The sequence below is a fragment of the Xenopus laevis genome, chromosome 6S, assembly GCF_017654675.1.
Source record: "Xenopus laevis strain J_2021 chromosome 6S, Xenopus_laevis_v10.1, whole genome shotgun sequence".
NCBI lineage: Eukaryota > Metazoa > Chordata > Amphibia > Anura > Pipidae > Xenopus > Xenopus laevis.
In genome coordinates, this window is record NC_054382.1 from 46,998,103 (window position 1) to 47,017,956 (window position 19,854).

The 19,854-nt window shown below is 38.7% G+C and overlaps 1 protein-coding gene across 1 annotated transcript; it reads right to left on the reverse strand.

Moving 5' to 3' along the window:
- Positions 1–13,324: 13,324 nt before the first annotated feature.
- Positions 13,325–17,440, reverse strand: eif1b.S (eukaryotic translation initiation factor 1B S homeolog). Its single transcript, NM_001087366.1, is given in 4 exon segments — positions 13,325–13,675; positions 13,762–13,863; positions 14,416–14,579; positions 17,173–17,440. Coding segments are annotated over 4 exon segments (342 nt in total). The 5' UTR covers positions 17,204–17,440; the 3' UTR covers positions 13,325–13,630.
- Between the last annotated feature and the right edge of the window lie 2,414 nt (positions 17,441–19,854).

The window sequence follows — 19,854 nt, forward strand, 5'->3', positions numbered from 1 at the left end:
GCGCTTTTGCCCGCGACTGTGACAAACTACTTGCCTGCAAGGACGGACAGAGCCAGACATCCCTTCCACACAACAGTGAGTAGCCTTACACATTGATTTTAATTATGTAATTTTAACTTTTTTTACTTTCAATAACAATGGTTAAAATGTTTAAATAAACCTAGCACCTTTTTAGATTGCCCACTAGGGGGTCACTAGATTCAACTTTATAAAAGAACAGCTATGTGTTATTGAAGTTAGCCTATGATTAAGGGATCCATTCCCAAAACGCATTAGGCATTGTAAATCTGCCAATAAAAACCTTGTCCAGAAGTGCCGTCCATATTTTCAGTTGATGTCATAGATAATTGCCATGGCCTTGAAGAAGGCATTGAGACAGAGAGACAGGCTGAATCAGAAGGGGATAGGCTAAATACCCACAGCTGTGAGTCCTTCTGGAGTAGGATGATGACAACATTTACCCCGGACTCCTTAGTGGTGGTGGTAAAAGCAGATTTTCTAATTGGACCAGTGTTGTTAATGGAGTACTGCATGGCTCTTTGCTGGGTCCTTTGCTTTTAAACTTGTTTATTAATGATCTGGAGCTGGGCATTGAAAGTACTGTTTCTGTTTTTGTTGACGATATTAAATTGTGCAGAACTATAAATTTCAAGCAAGATGCTGCCACATTGTAGTGATCTGAATAACCTGGAAAACTGAGCAGCAAACTGGAAAATGAGATTCAACGTTGTTAAATGCAAAAAAGTACATTGGAAGAAATAATATAAATGTGATTGATACACTAAGGGGGTGATTTATCAATGTTCGAATTAGAATATTTGCCACAATTCAAAATTTTTTGCAGAAAAGCTTACAAATTATATTTTCAAAAACTCGAATGTTTGGTATTTATTAAGCATAAAAAACTTGAAAAACTCGAATGTAAAACGTCACTATCTAAAAGCTTGCATCTTCATGCAGACGTCAATGGGATTTGTCCTAGGCTTAATTCAAGCTATCATGTTAATTCAAGATTTTCCTGTTTTTTTGAGCTTGTAAACTCACAGTTCTAGTTTTTTTTTTGTTTTCTTGTAGACAAAAAAATAGATAGCGGAGGTTCTTTTTCCCATAAAAGCATAAAAGAGCACCAGAGGCCATTCCTTTAGACTAGTGGAACAGAACTTTCATTTGTAACAGTTTAGGTCAGGCATGTCCAAAGTGCGGCCCGTCGGCCAATTGCGGCCCTTTTTCAAATTTACACCGGCCCTCAGCCTCCATCATGAAATTAATAATAATGAGGCCCCCCAGCACAGTGCGATCAGGAATCCCATAGCAGTAATATTAAGGCACATAAGTGAAATGATCTGCCACTTGGTCTATACTGCTGCCTGTGTGCTTAAGGTGTTAGCAATAGACATGTACTGGCACATAGAGGCGCGCTGTTTTCGAATACTTCTTTAGGGCTGAAGGTGTCAATAGACGTACTGACGTGCCAGTACAGTGAACTAAAGAAGTATGGCGTCACTACGTTCCAATATGTGTCTATTGCTAACACCTTCAGCACACAGGCAGCAGTATAGACCAAGGGGCAGATCATTTCACTAATGTGCCCAAATATTACTGCTACGATTACTCGATTCCTGTAATTTAATGTTAATGGTTCAAAGAATGTCGAGCTGAATGGTCGGCCCCCACACATTTTCACCTGACCAAATCTGGCCCTCGTTGCAAAAAGTTTGGGCACCCCTGGTTTAGGTGGTTCTTCACAGTAAGGGCATTTGGAATTCCCTGTCGAGTCATGTTGTGCTGGAAGATTCTATTAATGCTTTAAGAGGGGCTTAGATGATTTCTTGGACAAACTTAATATAATTAATTTGCTATGTTGATATTAAAATCTACAATTAGTATAGATATTGGTACAGGTATGGGATCTGCTATCCAGAATGCTCGGGACCTGGGATTTTCCGGATAAAGTATCTTTTCTAATTTGGATCTCCATGCATTAAGTCTACTAAAAAATAATTTGAACATTAATTTAATCCAATAGGATTGTTTTGCCTCCAAAGAGGATTAATTATATCTTAGTCAGGCTCAAGTACAACATACTGTTTTATTATTACAGAGAAACAGGGAATATTTTTTTAAAATTTGAATCATTTCATTGGAGGGGTTGAACTTGATGGACTGTGGCGGTTTTCCAACCCCACTTAAATATGTAACTATATAACTATGTGAGGCTTTTTAAACCCAATTTAATCATGTAATGATGCTGCATATTCTTTGAGAAAAATAAACTGTAAATGTTTGAAAATAAATATATATAGTGAGAGTAAGTTTTTCTGCTGGAAGGCATTCTTTTTTGATATTTGAACAATTATTCTCCCCGGCCATAGTTTTTTTTTCTTTTTAAATTCCTGAAGTCTCCAAAGCGTTCTGTAACAAGAACAGCTTTTATCCAGGTCAGCCTGAATTTCACCCATTACCCTTAAACTGTGGTATGCTCATAAACCATATCCTTTCAAGCTAACCTATGTCTCTGTATTTTGTTCTGACAAGATAAAAGAGTCACAAATAGATATAATTCCAGAATATGTACATATATTTATATATATATATATATCACCATTAAAACAGAAAGTGAATTGTTTGTACAGAAAATAACTTTCCATTACTTTTTTTTACCTCTTTTTAAAATACTTGACTACAGTGACATCTTGTGGTATTAAACAATCACTAACTATTGCAATTAAACATAACAATGTAATAATCACATAGATACTACTGTTATTACAATAGTTTTTCTATTGACATAGTCACATCTTCATCAATTAATGGCAGCTAACAGCATAATTACAAATTTACAGTGAGAATCTGCTTAGCACCTTTAAGTCAGCTCTCCTACAGATAAATAGCCAAAGGAAATAATTGTGTCATTTTGGCTTGCCAGTAATCAAACAACAAGAGGACTTGTTCATGTGTTTAGTTTCAAAGAAATGTGTTTAATCCTAAACACATAAATAGAGAGCCAGGTGCACAAAAACATGCAATTTTCTTGTTGCCTCCATAGAAAAGCTGGCCAATTATAATACAGTTGTGCACTCCTCTCATGAACGATTGTAATACAGTTTATCCATCTGATTTCCACATTTAATCCAAGAACAAGAGGCAGAAAATGAAACCATAGTAAAGCAAGCAACATCTTTGGATCTGTGAAGATTTTTCCTACATGTATCTATCGAGAGAGTTCAGAGTAAGAACTCTGATGTTTATATAACTGCATTGGTAGAACAAAGGTGGGTTTATTAACATAAACCCTCCATGGCCCCAGAAAATGTAACCATAGAAACACAACTGGACCATAGCTTCAGTTCTTAACTAGTGGTATTAACAATGATGTATGTACTTCTGCATTGTTGTGCTTGCACAGTATACTGCCAACATAAAGATCTGACCACTTACAAGAGGTAAAGTTGTCCTACTCGTTACCTTCTTACAATCTAAAAGGAGCATTATTTTTAAGAATCTTTTAACAACCCAGGGGTTGGACTTCTCACCATATGCTTGGGTTCCATAATAGACCTGCCTATACAGTCCAGTATGTACCTTTAATGGCTGGTGGGATATTTTTCTTCAGATCAGTCAATAGGGCTAAATTTTGAACTTAAAGGGGAAGGAAACCTAGTTGGCGCAAAAACCTTCCCCCCGTCCCGTGTGTTGCCCACCCTTCCTCCTCCCCCCTGGCCTACCCGTCCCGCTGGGCAAATGCCCCTAACTTGTTACTTACCCTTCTGCGCAGGTCCAGTCCAGGGAGTTCACAGGCGACATCTTCTTCCACACGATCTTCTTCCTGCTTTGACCGGCGCATGCACAGTAGGAGCATTTTGCCGGTACGATCTACTGCGCAAAACGCAGTTCAAAGCAGGCATTTGCCCAGCGGGACGGGTAAACCGGGGGGAGGAGGAAGGGTGGGCAACACACGGGAGGGGGGAAGGTTTTTGCGCCAACTAGGTTTCCATCCCCTTTAAAGGCAGGAAACAAAGTGCAAAGATCATATGCATTTGCTAGAGTGTGTAAACATTTGGCTGCTCTCATGAATGCAGGTCTGCCAGTGTTCAGCAGTACTGTATTCATTAGGGACTGGCCAAGGGAAGGAATTAGGCATCTCCCTCACCAGCCCCATAGTTATTCAAATCCACTTCTGTCCTACATCTGTCTATTATCTCATGCTGACACGATTTTAAAATAAATTCAAAGATTTTCACTATTATATATGGCAGATTAACTGCTTGATCATTCCATTACTATCCATTAATTAATGGTATGGAAGCAGTGTAATGTCAATCACAAGGTACAAATACCTAGTGCAATTTAGTCTATAAGGTTCAGAAAATGCAATGTAAATAAAACTTGATATGACTTAATTATTCTATTGAGCCATTTGGAGCTTTATTAAACTTCCATTGTATGAACAGTTCTTTATGGATTACTTTCGCTGGCTAAACACCAGTATTTTTTTACTATTACACCAGTGATGTCAAACAAGGGTTCAAAATAAAACCATCATAGGCCGAGGGTGATTTTTTTGTTTGGGTAGGCTAAGTCTAATATTACATCAGCAGTTTCTTCACCTGTGATGTTCCCCTGGTGGGAAGCAACTGATTCAGTCCCATATTACAAGTACTGGCAACAGTTGTAATTCACCTGTTTTAACAGACAGGGTGGATTTTTGTGTTAAAAGACACTACAACTGAATTTTGTCCCATACATGGGCTGACTTAAGAGCTAACTGATGGGTAAGTACTAAGTCCTTTTCCACTTGACATGGACAAAGCCCAGACTAATAAAATAATATGCATAGCACTATTTTATTATCAAAAGTTCAGTTCATCCACGTTACTGGAAATCAGGGCTTATGATTGGGTTGTTTTAAATAAAGCATGTTTTTGGTCTACTTTCACATAAAACACATGGGATATCTTAAACAAAAGGGAAAGGATCCGAACCAGCCAATTACCACCACTTCCGTCCAATGAAGAATTATAAACAGCAAACAGGTTTGGTAAAAACTGGTTCAAAAACAGAGCTTATCTGCAAAACTCAGGTGCTTTATTTTCACTACATGTTTTGAGCGGAAAAAAAGAAAAGAGCTCTCCACTCGAAACATGTAGTGAAAATGAAGCACCTGAATTTTGGAGCTAAGTTCTGTTTTTTACCAGTTTTTTTACAACATAAGGGATATGTTAACTGTCATTTATGGGAGGTCTTATATATAGAAAGTATAATGCAGATATATTTTGGTCCCCTTGCATAAACCAGTAGCTGCCTTTTTACTGCATTTTCAAAGTAATACAGTATAATAGTAGATGAGGTTGAGAAAAAACTTGCATTCAACCATCAACACTAAATTTGTGTGTAAGTGAAAGTTGCTGAACTGATCTGTTAGCTGATTCAGAGAAAGGTGAATTGAATTGATACAATAGTTGCTAATATTCCCCAAATACTGCTATGAAATGTTCTAACTAATTGTGTAGCAAATTATAACAGTCCAGAATGATGGATCCTGAGCTGCCAGACTGAAACTCCAGAGACAGGAACATTCAACTTTAAAAGTGCATTGCTCTGGCGTTTTCTCATTCAAACAGGCAGAAGGCAGTTCGGGGAGATTGTCGCCCCGCAGAAGAGGCCCGTCTGCCCTTAGCCTTAAAGGGCTTGAATAAACAGGATCATCTAAATAAGTTAAATAGAACAAAAGCTGTTCTGGATAACATATAGGGGCCGATTCACTAAATTCGAGTGAAGGATTCGAAGTAAAAAAACTTTGAATTTTTGTGCTCCTCGACTATCGAATTGGCATAAATTTGCCTGAGTAGAATGATTCGAATAGATCGAGCGCAAAAACGCTGCGACTATTCGCCATTCGATAGTCGAAGTACTGGATCGAGCGCAAAAACGCTGCGACTAATCGCCCATTCGATAGTCGAAGTACTGTCTCTTTTAAAAATACTTCGACTGCCTACTTCGCCACCTAAAACCTACCAAATTGCTTTAAAAGCCTATGGGAAAGTCCCATAGGCTTGTTTTCCACGTTTTTGATCGAATAAAAAGGCATTCGATCGAATGAAAATCCTTCCAGCGAATATTTGATCGAGCGGCGAATATTCGCCAGTTGGACTATTCGCCAGCGCGTAAATTCACCCGAATTGCCTATTCGATTCTATTCCCCAGTCGAATTTCGAGGGATTTAACCCCTCGAAATTCGACCCTTGATGAATTTGCCCCTTAACCTAATTTCAGATTTCTAAAATTTTAAAGTTGAGTTTTATAGTAATTTCAAAATGATGGGACTGTAGGTATTATATGAAAATGATGATTATTGTTTGTATGTATTATTTAATTTTTTTTCCCCCTGACTTTTCTGGTATTGCAAATATGAACACAGTAATAACATAACATCATATCTAAAACATAAAAAGCTTCTCATTTAAAGGACCAGTAACACCAAAAATGTTCTATAAGCATTGAACTATAATGTGGAGACAGTCACTGAAGCTCAATAGGGCAAAAGGCACATTACCGCAGCTTTGATTGTGGTAAAGCTGCAATGCTGTGAGTGACAGGAAGATGTCTTCCTCTTGCAGAACCTTTCAATCTCTGCAGGTAAAACCTATTATGTGTTGAAAGAAGAGAATTTCCCACACCAGTGTCGGAGTGGGGCAACATGGGCCCACCCAAAAACCTTAGACTTGGGGCCCACTCTCAGTACTATTATTCCTTCTCTCCTCACTCAACCTCTATTCTTTTCTTTACATACTATAATAATCTATTATTCCATCTATTTAGCCTCTTTGTTCACATAGAAATAGTGAATTGCCATGAAATAGACCAAATGTCAGACACCTGGGCCCACCGGGAGTTTTCCTGGTATCCCAGTGGGTCAGTCCGACACTGCATACGCTCAGCCCTTGAGGAGTTTGTTTTGCGAAGGTGCAACGTTTCGGGGCAAAAACGTTTTTGCCCCAAAACGTTGCACCTTCGCAAAATAAACTCAGCAAGGTCTTGTAGGACTGACTTTTTTAATTTACATGTGGACCAGTGGACCCACATACTACAGGTGCTGCTCGAATACTATTTGGGATAAAAGCGCGGTTTCTTCACCATTGTATAAAAGGTCTTGTACCTGCTTGAATTGAACCTGAGTGCCAGTGAAATTCTTCCTACTAACATGGTAAAGGAAACTCTAGCAAAAAGGGAAACATAGTGGAAAATTCACACATATGAATTTGCAGAGTAACGATCGTTCGCCTGAGAGAAAATTCTACTGGAGAAAGGGCACAAAACGTGTTAGCACTGAGCTCTTTCGCTAGCGAATTGTCCTCTACGCCTTTTAGTAAATTGGCAATGTCCTTGTGAAGTGCCGTTTTGGCGAATTTTCGCTAGTGACACCCACTAGCCCCTTTGTCTTTTTAACATTACTGGTCCTATACTTATATTTTCATAGCACATTCTTATATACAATAGAAACAAGAGAACCTCAGAAGATTATGAAGTAGAAAAAATAAAGCTATTCATTTAAAAAACATGAGGGAACAGAACGTAATGCATAGCAAAATAGAATGCATACAAAAAGGTTAGTGGTAACTGATGAATTATACAATACAATATAAGTAGGCAGAATACATTGTCAACAAAAGTCCTATGTATTGCATTCACGTTGTACGTTATTATTGCTCTTTGATGAGAAAATATTTTTTAGTAACACAAATACAAATTTAAGTACAAACATAGAAGTCGCCAGGTCCTGATTTGTGGACAGGCTACAAAGGCCTGCACTGGCTGCATCTGAACTGGGGACTGGGCAGGAGATTTGCCAGTTACTTGAATCTCCCACCCACCCACCCAGTCCCGTAAACTAGGAGCTGTGAAGGTGAGCAGTGGGGCTGTGCAATCAGGTCGGGTGCAGGGGAGCAGGTAGGGTGTGAGAGGCAAGCGATCTAGAGGAGCACAGTTTTTAAGTCTGCTCCTGGAAGTAGCTACAATACAGTAGCTGTGAAACTCCTAGCCAGGTAAGATAAGTATGTGGCACCTATTGGTAGAGGTTCAATCCAACAGAGGAGCAGGACTCCGCTAATTACCTGCATAGATGTGTGCAAACTGTTAGTTGAAGTTGGTAAGAATGAAAAGGGTTCCCTTTCCACTGTTATCCTATGTAACCTATTTGTACCCTAGTCTCCATCATAATTCATTATTTTGTCATGCCTCTGTAAGGCCAGTAAGGTATATTCCTGGTGTAAGCTTTTTAATGCTTACATCAGAAATATTAATTTCAGAAATATCAGCAGAAGAGCAGGGGGCTATGCTTAGGGAACTGTCAGAAACCATTAAAAATCATAAAAAGTCTGCATATTTTTTAATTGATGTATTGCAAAGTTGCTTGAAATTATGTTTACTTTTCAAAAAGCTTAAGTTATGTTTTTGTGGAGTTCAGCTTTAATATTGAAAAGTGAAACTGGCCCATTTGGCTTTGCAGAAAAAATGCAGAATTTTAGTGAAATGCTCTGATCCCACTGGTTGATGATGAAGGCAAGGCGTGCATAACGATCATCATTTTTCTGTTATTTCAACAGCAAAAGGCTACTTTTGTTTCTAGTGAAACAGAATACAGTACATACTCATTAAAATTTTCACATCTGGTGAATTTTGCTGCAAAAGTATAGCAGGCAAAACATTTGCTCATCCCAAATGTGTCATCATTTTTCTTTATCAATAGGTTTCATTGTCTCCTTATAGTTTATTAGTGTACACTACTTCTGCAGTTTAATGTAATTTCTTGCTGAAAACTGTTCTATTTCTCAGTTGCAAATAGCTAGCCCATGTTGGAATGAGATCAGGTCAATCTGTCAGTGAACTCACAAATGCGCAGCTGCAAACAAATGTCTTGCTGAGGAGCACACAAATAAATAGATAAATGAGTAACAGTAAAATAATTTTGTCAATTTAGTGGGTTTTTTTTATAATAAAGACAGTTTTTCTATTACCACTAGACGACTGGATTGACTAGTTGTGAGGTGCTATGTGAATAGTGGCTCATTAAAGGAGAACTAAACCATAAAAAATGAAAATGGCTCAAAATGCCATATTTTATATAATGAACATATTTCTGCAGCCTAAAGTTTCAGGTTCTCATTAGCAGCAATGATACAGGACTTCAAACTTGTCACAGGGGAGTCACCATCTTTTGTCTGCAACATTCACATTCTCAGTGGGCTCTGAGCAGCTCTTGAGAAGCTAAGCTTAGGGGTCATCACAAATCAACTAGAATATGAGGTTGGCCTGTCATAGAAGCTGATGCTACAGGGATGATTCAGGTGCTAGTTACACTGTTTTCTGTGGTGCCATGTAGTAATTGTCTTGATTAATTACTAAATATTTAATATTGTGACATTTATATTCTATGTTTACTGTATATTGTGAGTAGGCCCCTAAGCTCAGTAAGTGGCATTAGCAAAAAATCAGCAGAAAAGATGATGGAAAGCTACTGGGGCATATTCCGAGACACAGATCTTTAATGCTAAATGGCTGTGGTTGCTGTAGGCTAGTGCAGAAGCCCAAAACATAATGTACAACATTTCTAGCCTACTTCTTTAGTTAACCTTTGGTTCTCCTTTAACATGTTCACTGAACCCCTCACAGTGGTATTGTGAATAGCAAATAGCATCTATGCAGTGTTTTAAAGGAACAGTCCAGTGTAAAGATAAAAACTGGGTAAATACATAAGCCATGCAAAATAAAAAATGTTTTTAATATAGTGAGTTAGGCAAAATTGTAATGTATAAAGTTTGGAGTGAGTGGATGTCTAATATAATAGCCAGAATCCAACGTCCTGCTTTTCAGCGGTCTAACTAAAGTGACTTGAAGGGGGGGCACATGGGACATAACTGTTCCGTGAGTTTGCAATTGATCCTCAGCATTCAGTTCAGATTCAAAAGCAAACAGTTATGACCCATGTGCCCCTCCTCAAGTCACTAATTGGTCCTTAACCGTCATCCTCCAAACCCCACAATTCCCTGCACACGTGATTTCAATAAGTAATGGAACATCAGTGCAATGCATTGTGGGTTATGTAGTTCCTGCCTGCAAGCTGTGAAGTGGTTACAATTTGCAACAGAGCTTAGTCCCTTCCTTCCCTGCGGGATTTCAAATAATGCAGATAGAGAAGAACTGTTAAAAAGGTGGATTTCAGCATAGAAAACGGCATTTAATACTTTTAAAAGAAACTGGTAACTGTAATGGGTACATTGGGGTTTCTTTGTTATGTCAGCCTGGTTTGGAAGGCAGAGTTCCCCTTTAATAGCAGAATATATGTTTAGCCTGAAAGTGAAATCTAGTGGTAATATACCCACAGTTCATTAAATTCCAGCAACAGAAAAGTATTTTGCTAATAATTTCTCTCCAGTGCTTAGTTAAGTTTTGAAGATTAAGCAGGACTAGAGAGAGAAGACTGCTTTGGAAAACATGAACTTGATATTTGATACAAGTTTTACAATTATTTACTCTTCCTTCCTCTTCCAACCACTTTGCTCCTACTTGGTACAAGTTCCAGTGTGAAGAAGTACACAAACGTGTATTCTGTATATATCCTTTATAATTATATCTTTTAATACCAGTTGGTACCAAAGCATAAAATAATTAACACCAATGTATTTACATTTCCTAGGGCTTAATTATTTGTTGGGGTACTTCTGCACTGATGCTTATTTCTAACACCCCACAGCAAAGAATGGCCTTACATTGTGAATAACTAGCACATTAATCAAAGCAACTGCTTTGCTATGTCAATTGATTTGGTGTTAGTGTCAATAACTCAGGAAACATTAACACTTAGCTTTTTTTTTTTTTTCTAGACAGAACAGAGGTTCCATAAACTCTATCTAAAGCAGACAACCTCATGGAGATGCCAGCATTCTGATAGGCCCATAGGTTAGATTCAGCAATACAAATTATGGAGACTGCAGATATTATGTAGAGATGCCCAGCAGTAAGTTGTCTGTTCAAAGGACAAGGAAAGTCTAAAATAGAATAAAGCTAGAAATGCTGCATTTTGTACTAAAGATAAACATGAACTTACTACTCCACAAGCCTAGTCAAACAAATAATTTATGCTTTCAAAGTTGGCTACAGGGGGTCACCATCTTGTAACTTTGTTAAACATCTTTGCAAGACTAAGACTGTGCACATGCTCAGTGTGGTCTGGGCTGCTTAGGGATCGTCATAAACAAAGCTGCTTGAGTCCTGCATGGCTGATAAGGCGGGGGCTGCCCCTGCTGTTCATAAGTATGATTGTTTCCCTGCTCAGCAGTTAGGACCATCTGACAATTCCTATCCACAGCAGTAAATGAAGGGAGAATTTCACTGCATACAGTCAGGTTTCTTATAAAAACGGTACACATTTTTAAATCAAGTATACTGGAGATAGGTTTCTTTTTCATTAAAGAAAGTAAAAGTGGGATTTTATTTTTTTCCTTTCCTTGTCCTTTAATGTAGTGAGGTTACCATTCAATCAATCTAGCAACACACTTTAAGCACTTAACATTCCTCATCCAGTAAAGAATGTGTTAAAAAGCGGTCTGTGCCTAGATTGTCAAATGAGGACTTGCCAACACATGTTTTGAGGGTCACCTTTTTTCAAGCATGACAATTTTCTACTTCTACAAAGTTGAACCTTACTACTTGAATTCAGTATTCATAGTGATCTGCCTTTACAACATTCCACAGTCTCGCACTTAACAACCAACTTCAACGCTTTAAATGAAAGTTCCGTTTTCCAAGTCTATAGGATCTGGTTCATTGATCTGTGTGAAAACTGGCACCTGCCAATATTACCTACAGTGCTATAAGATTGGAGTTTTTATAATTGATTGAATGTAATCTTGACCATTTCCTATGCTCAAGTGTTGGTGAAAACAAAACTCGAAGGAAAAAAACCTTAGGGACCCCTAACAATTCCCAAATGCTACCAGACTCACATCCCACAGGCAGAGTATGGGAAACAGGGAAGGCAGACTAGAGAAGGAGATGAGAAACCTATGAGGACAGTTCATACAGTGCAAATGAGGTGTCAACAGTACAGGGCTTTAGGGGTATGAACAAGATGTTACAGGTATAAAAAAACACAGGTGGAATTAGAAGTGTAAATGCAAAAGTTTACGGTCAGTTTGAAGTGTAAACAATGCAGGGGCCAGTTAATCTCAGTACCAATACTTTTTAAAGGGAAGACTATATCCCCCAATGTAGGTCTCCTTAATATATTGCATAAAATGGCTAAGATGTAAAACACTACTTCATGTAAATAAACCATTGAGAATTTTAGTAGTAGATGTCATTTATATAGAAAATTGCCATTTAAAAAATAAGGACTACCCTCTGGGACAGTGCACAGAAACAAACCATATTAGTAAAGTCACGAGCCAATTAACAGACAAGAGTTCTGTCCTCCTTTTACATTTAAAGCTGGAGTAATTCTGGTCAGGTGATCTGAGGCTGCACAGACACCTTCATGTTTCAAGGCAAGAGATGTAAAAAAAAAAAAAAAAAAAAAAAATTTACGAGCCACCACAGGTGGGCAGCCTAGATATAAACTATTGTAGAGTTTCTGAAGCAAACACCAGTACTTTATATTTGCATTACTTTAAAAGATTTTTTTGGAATAAATGTTCCTTTAAGAAATCCACAGCAACCACTCAGAGGCTTTGACTAAGGCACTGAAAGATTTGCAACAAACTTTGTCACCAGAACATATGCAGCAGTGAAAGATACTATTTTAGAGAAATGTTGCCAGTCATGCAAGTTTCTTCCTTAGGGCCACACTCTATATATAATGGGACGGATACAAAAGTTGTGTGTATAAAAGTTGCGACATGTAAGCTACATGGAGATAAAAATCTGATGACCGACTTTCCCCATTGATAAACACTGAATGTCAGATGTAGATGTGTGAACTACACCATCAGAATTGATCTGACCTTACATTATAGCTATGAGGGATTTCAGGCAGCAATACAACTCCAGCCTGCAGTGTAGTAGTAGTAGTAGTAGACGACAAAAGTCTATTAGACCCATGTCAATTTTCACAATAAAAAAAAAAAAAAAGTTTTTGCGCTTTTGAAAAAAGTCCAATGCAGAATCCTGCTAGAGAAGTGCTATTAAGGGATCATTTTGGAAAAACAGTTTACTGACAGACAAAGCAACCTGCTTGGTCCAAGTCAAAGAATATTAAGTGTTTAGAGCTAGCATATTGCTATTTCCCCAAAATATTTTAGCAGAGTTTAGACAAAATAATTCTCAAATAGGCAGCAACATATGGTTTTAATACAACAAAGACATTAAATCAAGTTGGGGGGGGGAAGGAGAACAGAAAAAAAAGTGACATTAGCACTAAAACATTTCCATTGGAAATGTGGTAAAACATACTGTTCTTTTACCATCTCACAGCTATTTTCTTATGTGTTACTAGCCTAATCATTACACTTTTCCGGTAGTCATGCAAAAATGGACCTAGTTTTGAATGCTCAGACATGTTAAAAGTCCTTCTACTGCAAATATTCATGGTTCCCAAAATAGCCAAGGCTGGCAAGTATCTTATGTTATCCACATCTCAGAAACCATGGACCTTTAATTGTTCTTCCTTGACAATGCCAATCTGAAAGAAAACAGAAAAAAAGTCGTATATAGCTTAGGTTGGATATCAGTTACAAGGAGGTTGTGCTTTACAAACAAAAAAGTTACCTCCATAAGAAATTGGCAGATGTTTTTTCGTTGATCTCCCTGAAGCTGGATGACTTCTCCGTATTCAGGATGCTCAATCACAGTACCATTACAAGCAAATTTCTGGATCAAGAAGGTGAAGATATTAAAAAAAAAAAAAAAGACACTTCCACAGCTTTAAAATTAAAATAAACAGTCAGCTCTGTATAGGCAAAATGAATAGAGTGTATAGAAAAGTTGCGACTTCTTATACCTGGGGAATATCGTAGTATATTAGAGAACACTAATGTATTCTCTGCAACGCCATGGAACTTTGAAAGAAGGTATAAAAACCAGTGTCATGAATAATTACAAAGTAGGTCTAATCCGTAAGCAATAATTAATACCCCTTTCTCCCAACTTTGATCTAACCGTGGCGAGATCTGATGTACACAAGTACTTTTGTCATGGCTATGCAGTTTATTTCAGCAAATAACAGTTAAACATGTTGTAGGGAAAACATGCCTACCCATCGCCCATGTCATATATTAAAACAATCGATTACTCCCCTCTTCACAGATACCTCTATGACCCAAGAATGGTTTACTTTACAGAGTGCCATGTGTATATAGGCCACAAGCTCAACAGACCTGCTTAGTGAATAAGAGGCCCATTACAATGAACATGCAAGATTACCTTCTTGAAAGCTTTTACAAGCTTCTTTTTGTCATAATCATCTGCGATTCCCTGTACAGTTGTTAATGTTTTCCTGCCGTTACGTTGCTGGATTCTTATATGGATATAATCCTCAGTCCCTGCCGGGAGTAAGTCGTCACCCTTAGTTGCATCAGCAAAGGGGTCTGTAAAAAAAATAAAAAAAAAAAATTAGGCATTTCTACACCACATTAACAATTGCTTAAGTGTGTATGCCAACTAGGGTGTCTAGTTGTAGAATGCATGGCAACTCTGCTGTACTGCAGCACATACACCTGATTCACCCAAGTAACTAACTTCTGTAGAAGTACTTTCAGAATTATATTCTTCATATACTTTCTTTTCTCCAGGCACCAGCAGACAGTTTGTAGCATGCAAGAGCCAGCTTTTTACATCTAAGATAAGCTTTCATTCTACCACTCATGGCTGGGCCAGAGTGAAGAGAAGACTGGCGAGCTCCTTCAGAAATACTCAGGCCAATGCAGTTTAGTGAATAGAAGCACCAGACTGGAGTATTGCACCAAGTAAGATTATCTTCACCGAGGTGTGCCTAGAGGCGATTTACCATTCTTCCTTTTATCTTGAAACCAGTGTCAAGCGAGGCTCTAGTCTATAGACTATGCAGGGACACAATTTTAGAGTTCTTTGCTACGTACAGTAGTATTTTGCATGGAATCAATAAGATCCCATGTGCTTTTCCTAAGGTCTGAGCCTCATGGTCTTCATTTTAAAGACCTTCAGCTAAAAAGGTATTTCCACACAGAAGGACACACTCCTGATAGTAATGCATAATAATACCACTTGGATGAGGACAGTTCTAGGGTGTGAAACATTATAGAATATCTAGCCATACAAAAAACAGTTCACTTGGCCAGTCAACTGTTCAATAGGCACAGGTCAGTCTTTGTGAAAAGACCACCCTACTTGTGACATCACCAACCCTTTCCAATGATTTAGCCAACAGAAAACAGCTTGCGACCATGACGAGGGTTAACTCGAGGTGTAGGTTTTTCAGGCAAGGAAATTTTACAACCTAGGATCAGCATGAAAGGAAGACGTGCCTGGTTTAAATGCAACTTTATATGGGCAGTAGGAATCACTTGTCCTGTCTGGTCTGTCTAATTGTTGATTGGTTCACATACTACACAGCATGTAAAAGCAGCCAGTGGAATTTGAATAGAAGGGTGGAGATAATTTGAAGCAGTCCAAAACATTTCTTTTTTAGAGGTGTATAAAGTGTTAAAGGGATACTGTCATGGGAAATCTTTTTTTTTTTTTTTCAAAATGAATAAGTTAATAGTGCTGCTCCAGCAGAATTCTGCACTGAAATCCATTTCTCAAAAGAGCAAACTGATTTTTATATTCAATTTTGAAATCGGACATAGGGCTAGACATATTGTCAGTTTCCCAGCTGCCCCCAGTCGTGTCACTTATTCTCTGATAAACGTCCCTCTTTACTATTGTACTGCAAGTTAGCGTGATATCACCCATCCCTTCCCCCTCCGCCAGCAGCCTAACAATAGAACAATGGGAAGGTAACCAGATAGCAGCTCCTTAACACAAGCTAACAGCTCCCTGGTAGATCTAAGAACACTTAAAGGAACAGTAATGTCAAAAAAGTAGTGTTTTAAAGTAATGAAAATATAATGCAGTGTTGCCCTGCACTGGTAAAACTGCTGTGTTTGCTTCAGAATCACTACTATTGTTTATATAAATAAGCTGCTGTGTAGCCATTCAAAGGAGAAAAAGCTCACGTTACAAAGCAGATAGCAGTTAAGCGCTGTCTGTCTAATGGGGTTATCTGTTATCCATTAGTTAACCTGTGCCATATAGCCATTTTTCAATTAACGCCATTGCTCCACAGCAGCTTGTTTATATGAACTATAGTAGTATTTCTGAAGCAAACAAATCAGTTTTACCAGTGCAGGGCAACACTACATGATATTTTCATTACTTTAACACTTACATTTTTTGGTGTTACTGTTCCATTATGTACCAGACGGATGGAGGTGGTTCAGAGAAAATAGTAAGGCTAAAATATGAGTTTTCCTTAAAAGGAGAAATGTAGTTTAGCCATACGACTTAATTTAACCATACAATGTTGACTAACGTGAGAACTAAAGATTCCACATGCAGGTTTTATTAACACTAATAGATGGGAGGGAACACAACATCAAAGTCTGACAGTTCTAAAACAGTCCTGCTAGATTGGGAAAAAGCCCTAGGTCACAATATATGGAAGGGCCAGTTTTGTAGAGTAACGCTTAATAAGACCAGACAAAGTAGCTTCCGTATGTCAAATGTTTGTATATTTTTTGGCAATTAAAGATTTCCCATAAACGTGCCAGAAACTCAAACAAAAAAAGGGAAATCTAGGTGAGACTGCTCACTGTAGGCCGAGAGGTTGGTGTAGTACTGCGTGGGGCAAAGAGTACAAATAAGACATTCTAGTCAGCCTCATCCTTACAGTAAATAACAACCCTCCCCCCTCAACTAAGAGCGTCGCCATTTTGTAATGGTGGAGACAAAAGATGGAGGTGCAGGGCGGTCTTACAGATAGAAAGAGCTCGGGTTATCCTTTCAGGCGCGGCACGAACTGTAAATGTAAGCGTCAACCTGAAACTAGGAAAGACTTCCTCTATTAGACCTTTTTTAACAATGATACCACCAAAATCCACAAGAACGGACAAAGAGTTGAAGAAAAAAACCAAAGAAATGAAAGGAAGACAACTGCCTTACCGAAAGAGTTGAGGTTCTGGATAGAGGACATGCGATATTATTACGAGCACAATGTGCAGAGGAAAAGGCTGGCGCTGCCCGGAGCGATAAAGCAGTGGAACTCTACGGTGACGTTCCTCAGGCGCTGGATTCTATACAAGGAAGCAAGACTGCTCTATTGCGCTGCGTCACGACGTGACTATAACAATGCTAAATGTCAACTAATGTTGCGATAGAATAGCCCCGCAAGCTTGTGCAAAGCCTAAGCGTCACTTGCTCTGACAGAGTCACCAACAAAATGGCCGAGCTACGCCTTTTAGCAGCTCCATGAATGTCAGCGTCATGTGACGTAGCTGTGCGTGGGATGTGATGGGTAATGTAGTCCTCCCCACCCTACTTCGCTGCGTGTGCATTTTCTCTCTTGAAGAGGAGAGTGGTAGCGAACTACATTTCCCAGAGTATAAATTTATAGGCGGTGTTAAGAGTTTCCAGGCGGCGTAAGCCGCTTTTGTGTATTACGTGTTAGGGGTGGACTTTTGATGTTGGTATTAGGGGTGTTGAGTTTTAGAGCAGGCGCCATCTTCAAAATATTGTATTGTTTAACGCTGTAGTTTTATGTTATATAATTTATGTGGCAGAAAACGGGGAGAGGCTGTAATATCCAAGGGACGATATCATGAAGAGGAGCCATCATTTGCAGCTATAATTATGGACTTCCACATATAGATAATTAGTGCAAGTTCGAACCTGTACACAGCCTTAATCACACTGTAATTGTGGGGGAGAAAACGGTTAATTGTGTTTGAAATTGCACTTTGCATGCTTCAGTTGCATTAGTAAATTATACCTTTCCTCTTTAGAATGATTGCCTTTATAAGTTAACGAGACAAAAAATTGCTTAATGTTGTAACTTGTACAATGGGGACAATAAATATTCTTCTCCATCTTTGATTTGTATAGATCTTGACTACTTGAAAAATGACAAACTAGTGAAGTCTCGATACATTTCTTACACATCGTGCCCTGGCTGAATTGAACCTACGTCCCAAGGAGTGCAAGGTACCATTGCTAAAGCTGGTGACCTTACCAAACAAGCGTATCTTTTCCCTAATATACCCACTTAAGGGAGGGGGGCAATATCAAGCTCAATCCTAGGGCCAAATGATACGATTACAACGGTGAGAATACGAGCCGTCATCTATCCAATGTGGTCCTCGATCTAATGGGAAAATTAAACCTGCACAGACGACACCTGGCTGATTTTTGGTCAGTTATCAGTCAGGGCCCCATACACAGGCAGATAAGCTTACTATGGCCACTGTTTATAGATTATAGTGTCTGAATTACGAAAGTAACCAGCTTGGAGATAATTATGGAAGAATAGTAGAGGGTCTGCAAAGAAAATGACTGAAGGTGGTCATAGACAAATGAGCGGATCTGTCCCCGAAATGCCCACATTGAGTGCCCAACGATCACATTATAATTCAGTCAATATGGTGGTCGGAACGCAGACCGCATCAACAAACATGCAGCCGCATTCCAACGGGATCAACATCTGCACGACTTTTGGCCAGATATCGATCGGGTGAAGTCCGTTGGAGGGCCCACACACGGGCCAATAAGCTGTTGACTCGGTCTGTCAGCAGCTTTTATCGGCCCGTGTATGGGGACCTTTGTTAGTCCAATTATCGAAAAATAATTTGTGAGCAGCACTCCTGCATCATGGCACAGGGGTTCTGAGTTTGAGTCCCACTTTCCTATGTGTCTCGTAGGTACTCTGGTTACCTGCCACACACCAAAAACATATAAGCAGGTTAATTGGCTCATGCTCAAATTGACCCTGTTGTGTGTCATTGTGATAGGGACCTTAAACTGTAAGTTCCACTTAAGAGACTGATGTAAAGGTGACCATACTCTATAAGATCAGCTTGTTTGTCGATATCACCCAACATGCCCACCTAAGGTGGATGATATTGGAATTTAATACGATTGTTGATACTAGAGCCAAAGGATCAGAATACAATGTTGGATAAACACATTACCAAGCCCATGCAGTCCAACCTGCTTTATCAACATTTGGCCAGTTTTTGGCCTGAATTCAGTTGGGTGGGCCAGTCTGAGGTCACCGTACATGGCCAGATAAACTGCTAAATCGGTCTAAAAAAGCCTGAATTGGGAAATTATGTATGGCCATTTTAAAGCACTGCAGAAATGTGTCAGCGCTTTATAAATAAATGGTAATATATTTATGTTAAATCAGGTTGCTGACATGCAGGTACTTGGTAAATTAGTGATTTTCTGTTCTCCTAGTGTGAGAACAGTCCTGAAGGCATGAAAATTGATAGAACGTTCAACTCGTGCCAGATAAAGCTTAATAAAATGTTTTCTGTCTATTCCTTTAGTATAAAAAATCTGTATTCTCCAAAAGGCAAATGGATCAGTTTCTTTGTTTTGTTGTTTTCCTCTCTCAACTGGAATCAGCAGAGTTAGTCCAGGAAAGTTCTTTTGTTAACTAAGAAATATATTGTCCAAAAACGCTCTGCCCACTTGGTTCAGGAATGCTGTGGTTATCCTTTTATTAGTCGACTACTTGTACACGACATGTTTCGGGCCCATGTGCCCTTTATCAACATGTCGTGCTCTCCTCATTTACCTACAATTACAGTTCTTTTGTTATTATATTTTCTAAGGTTAATACCACAT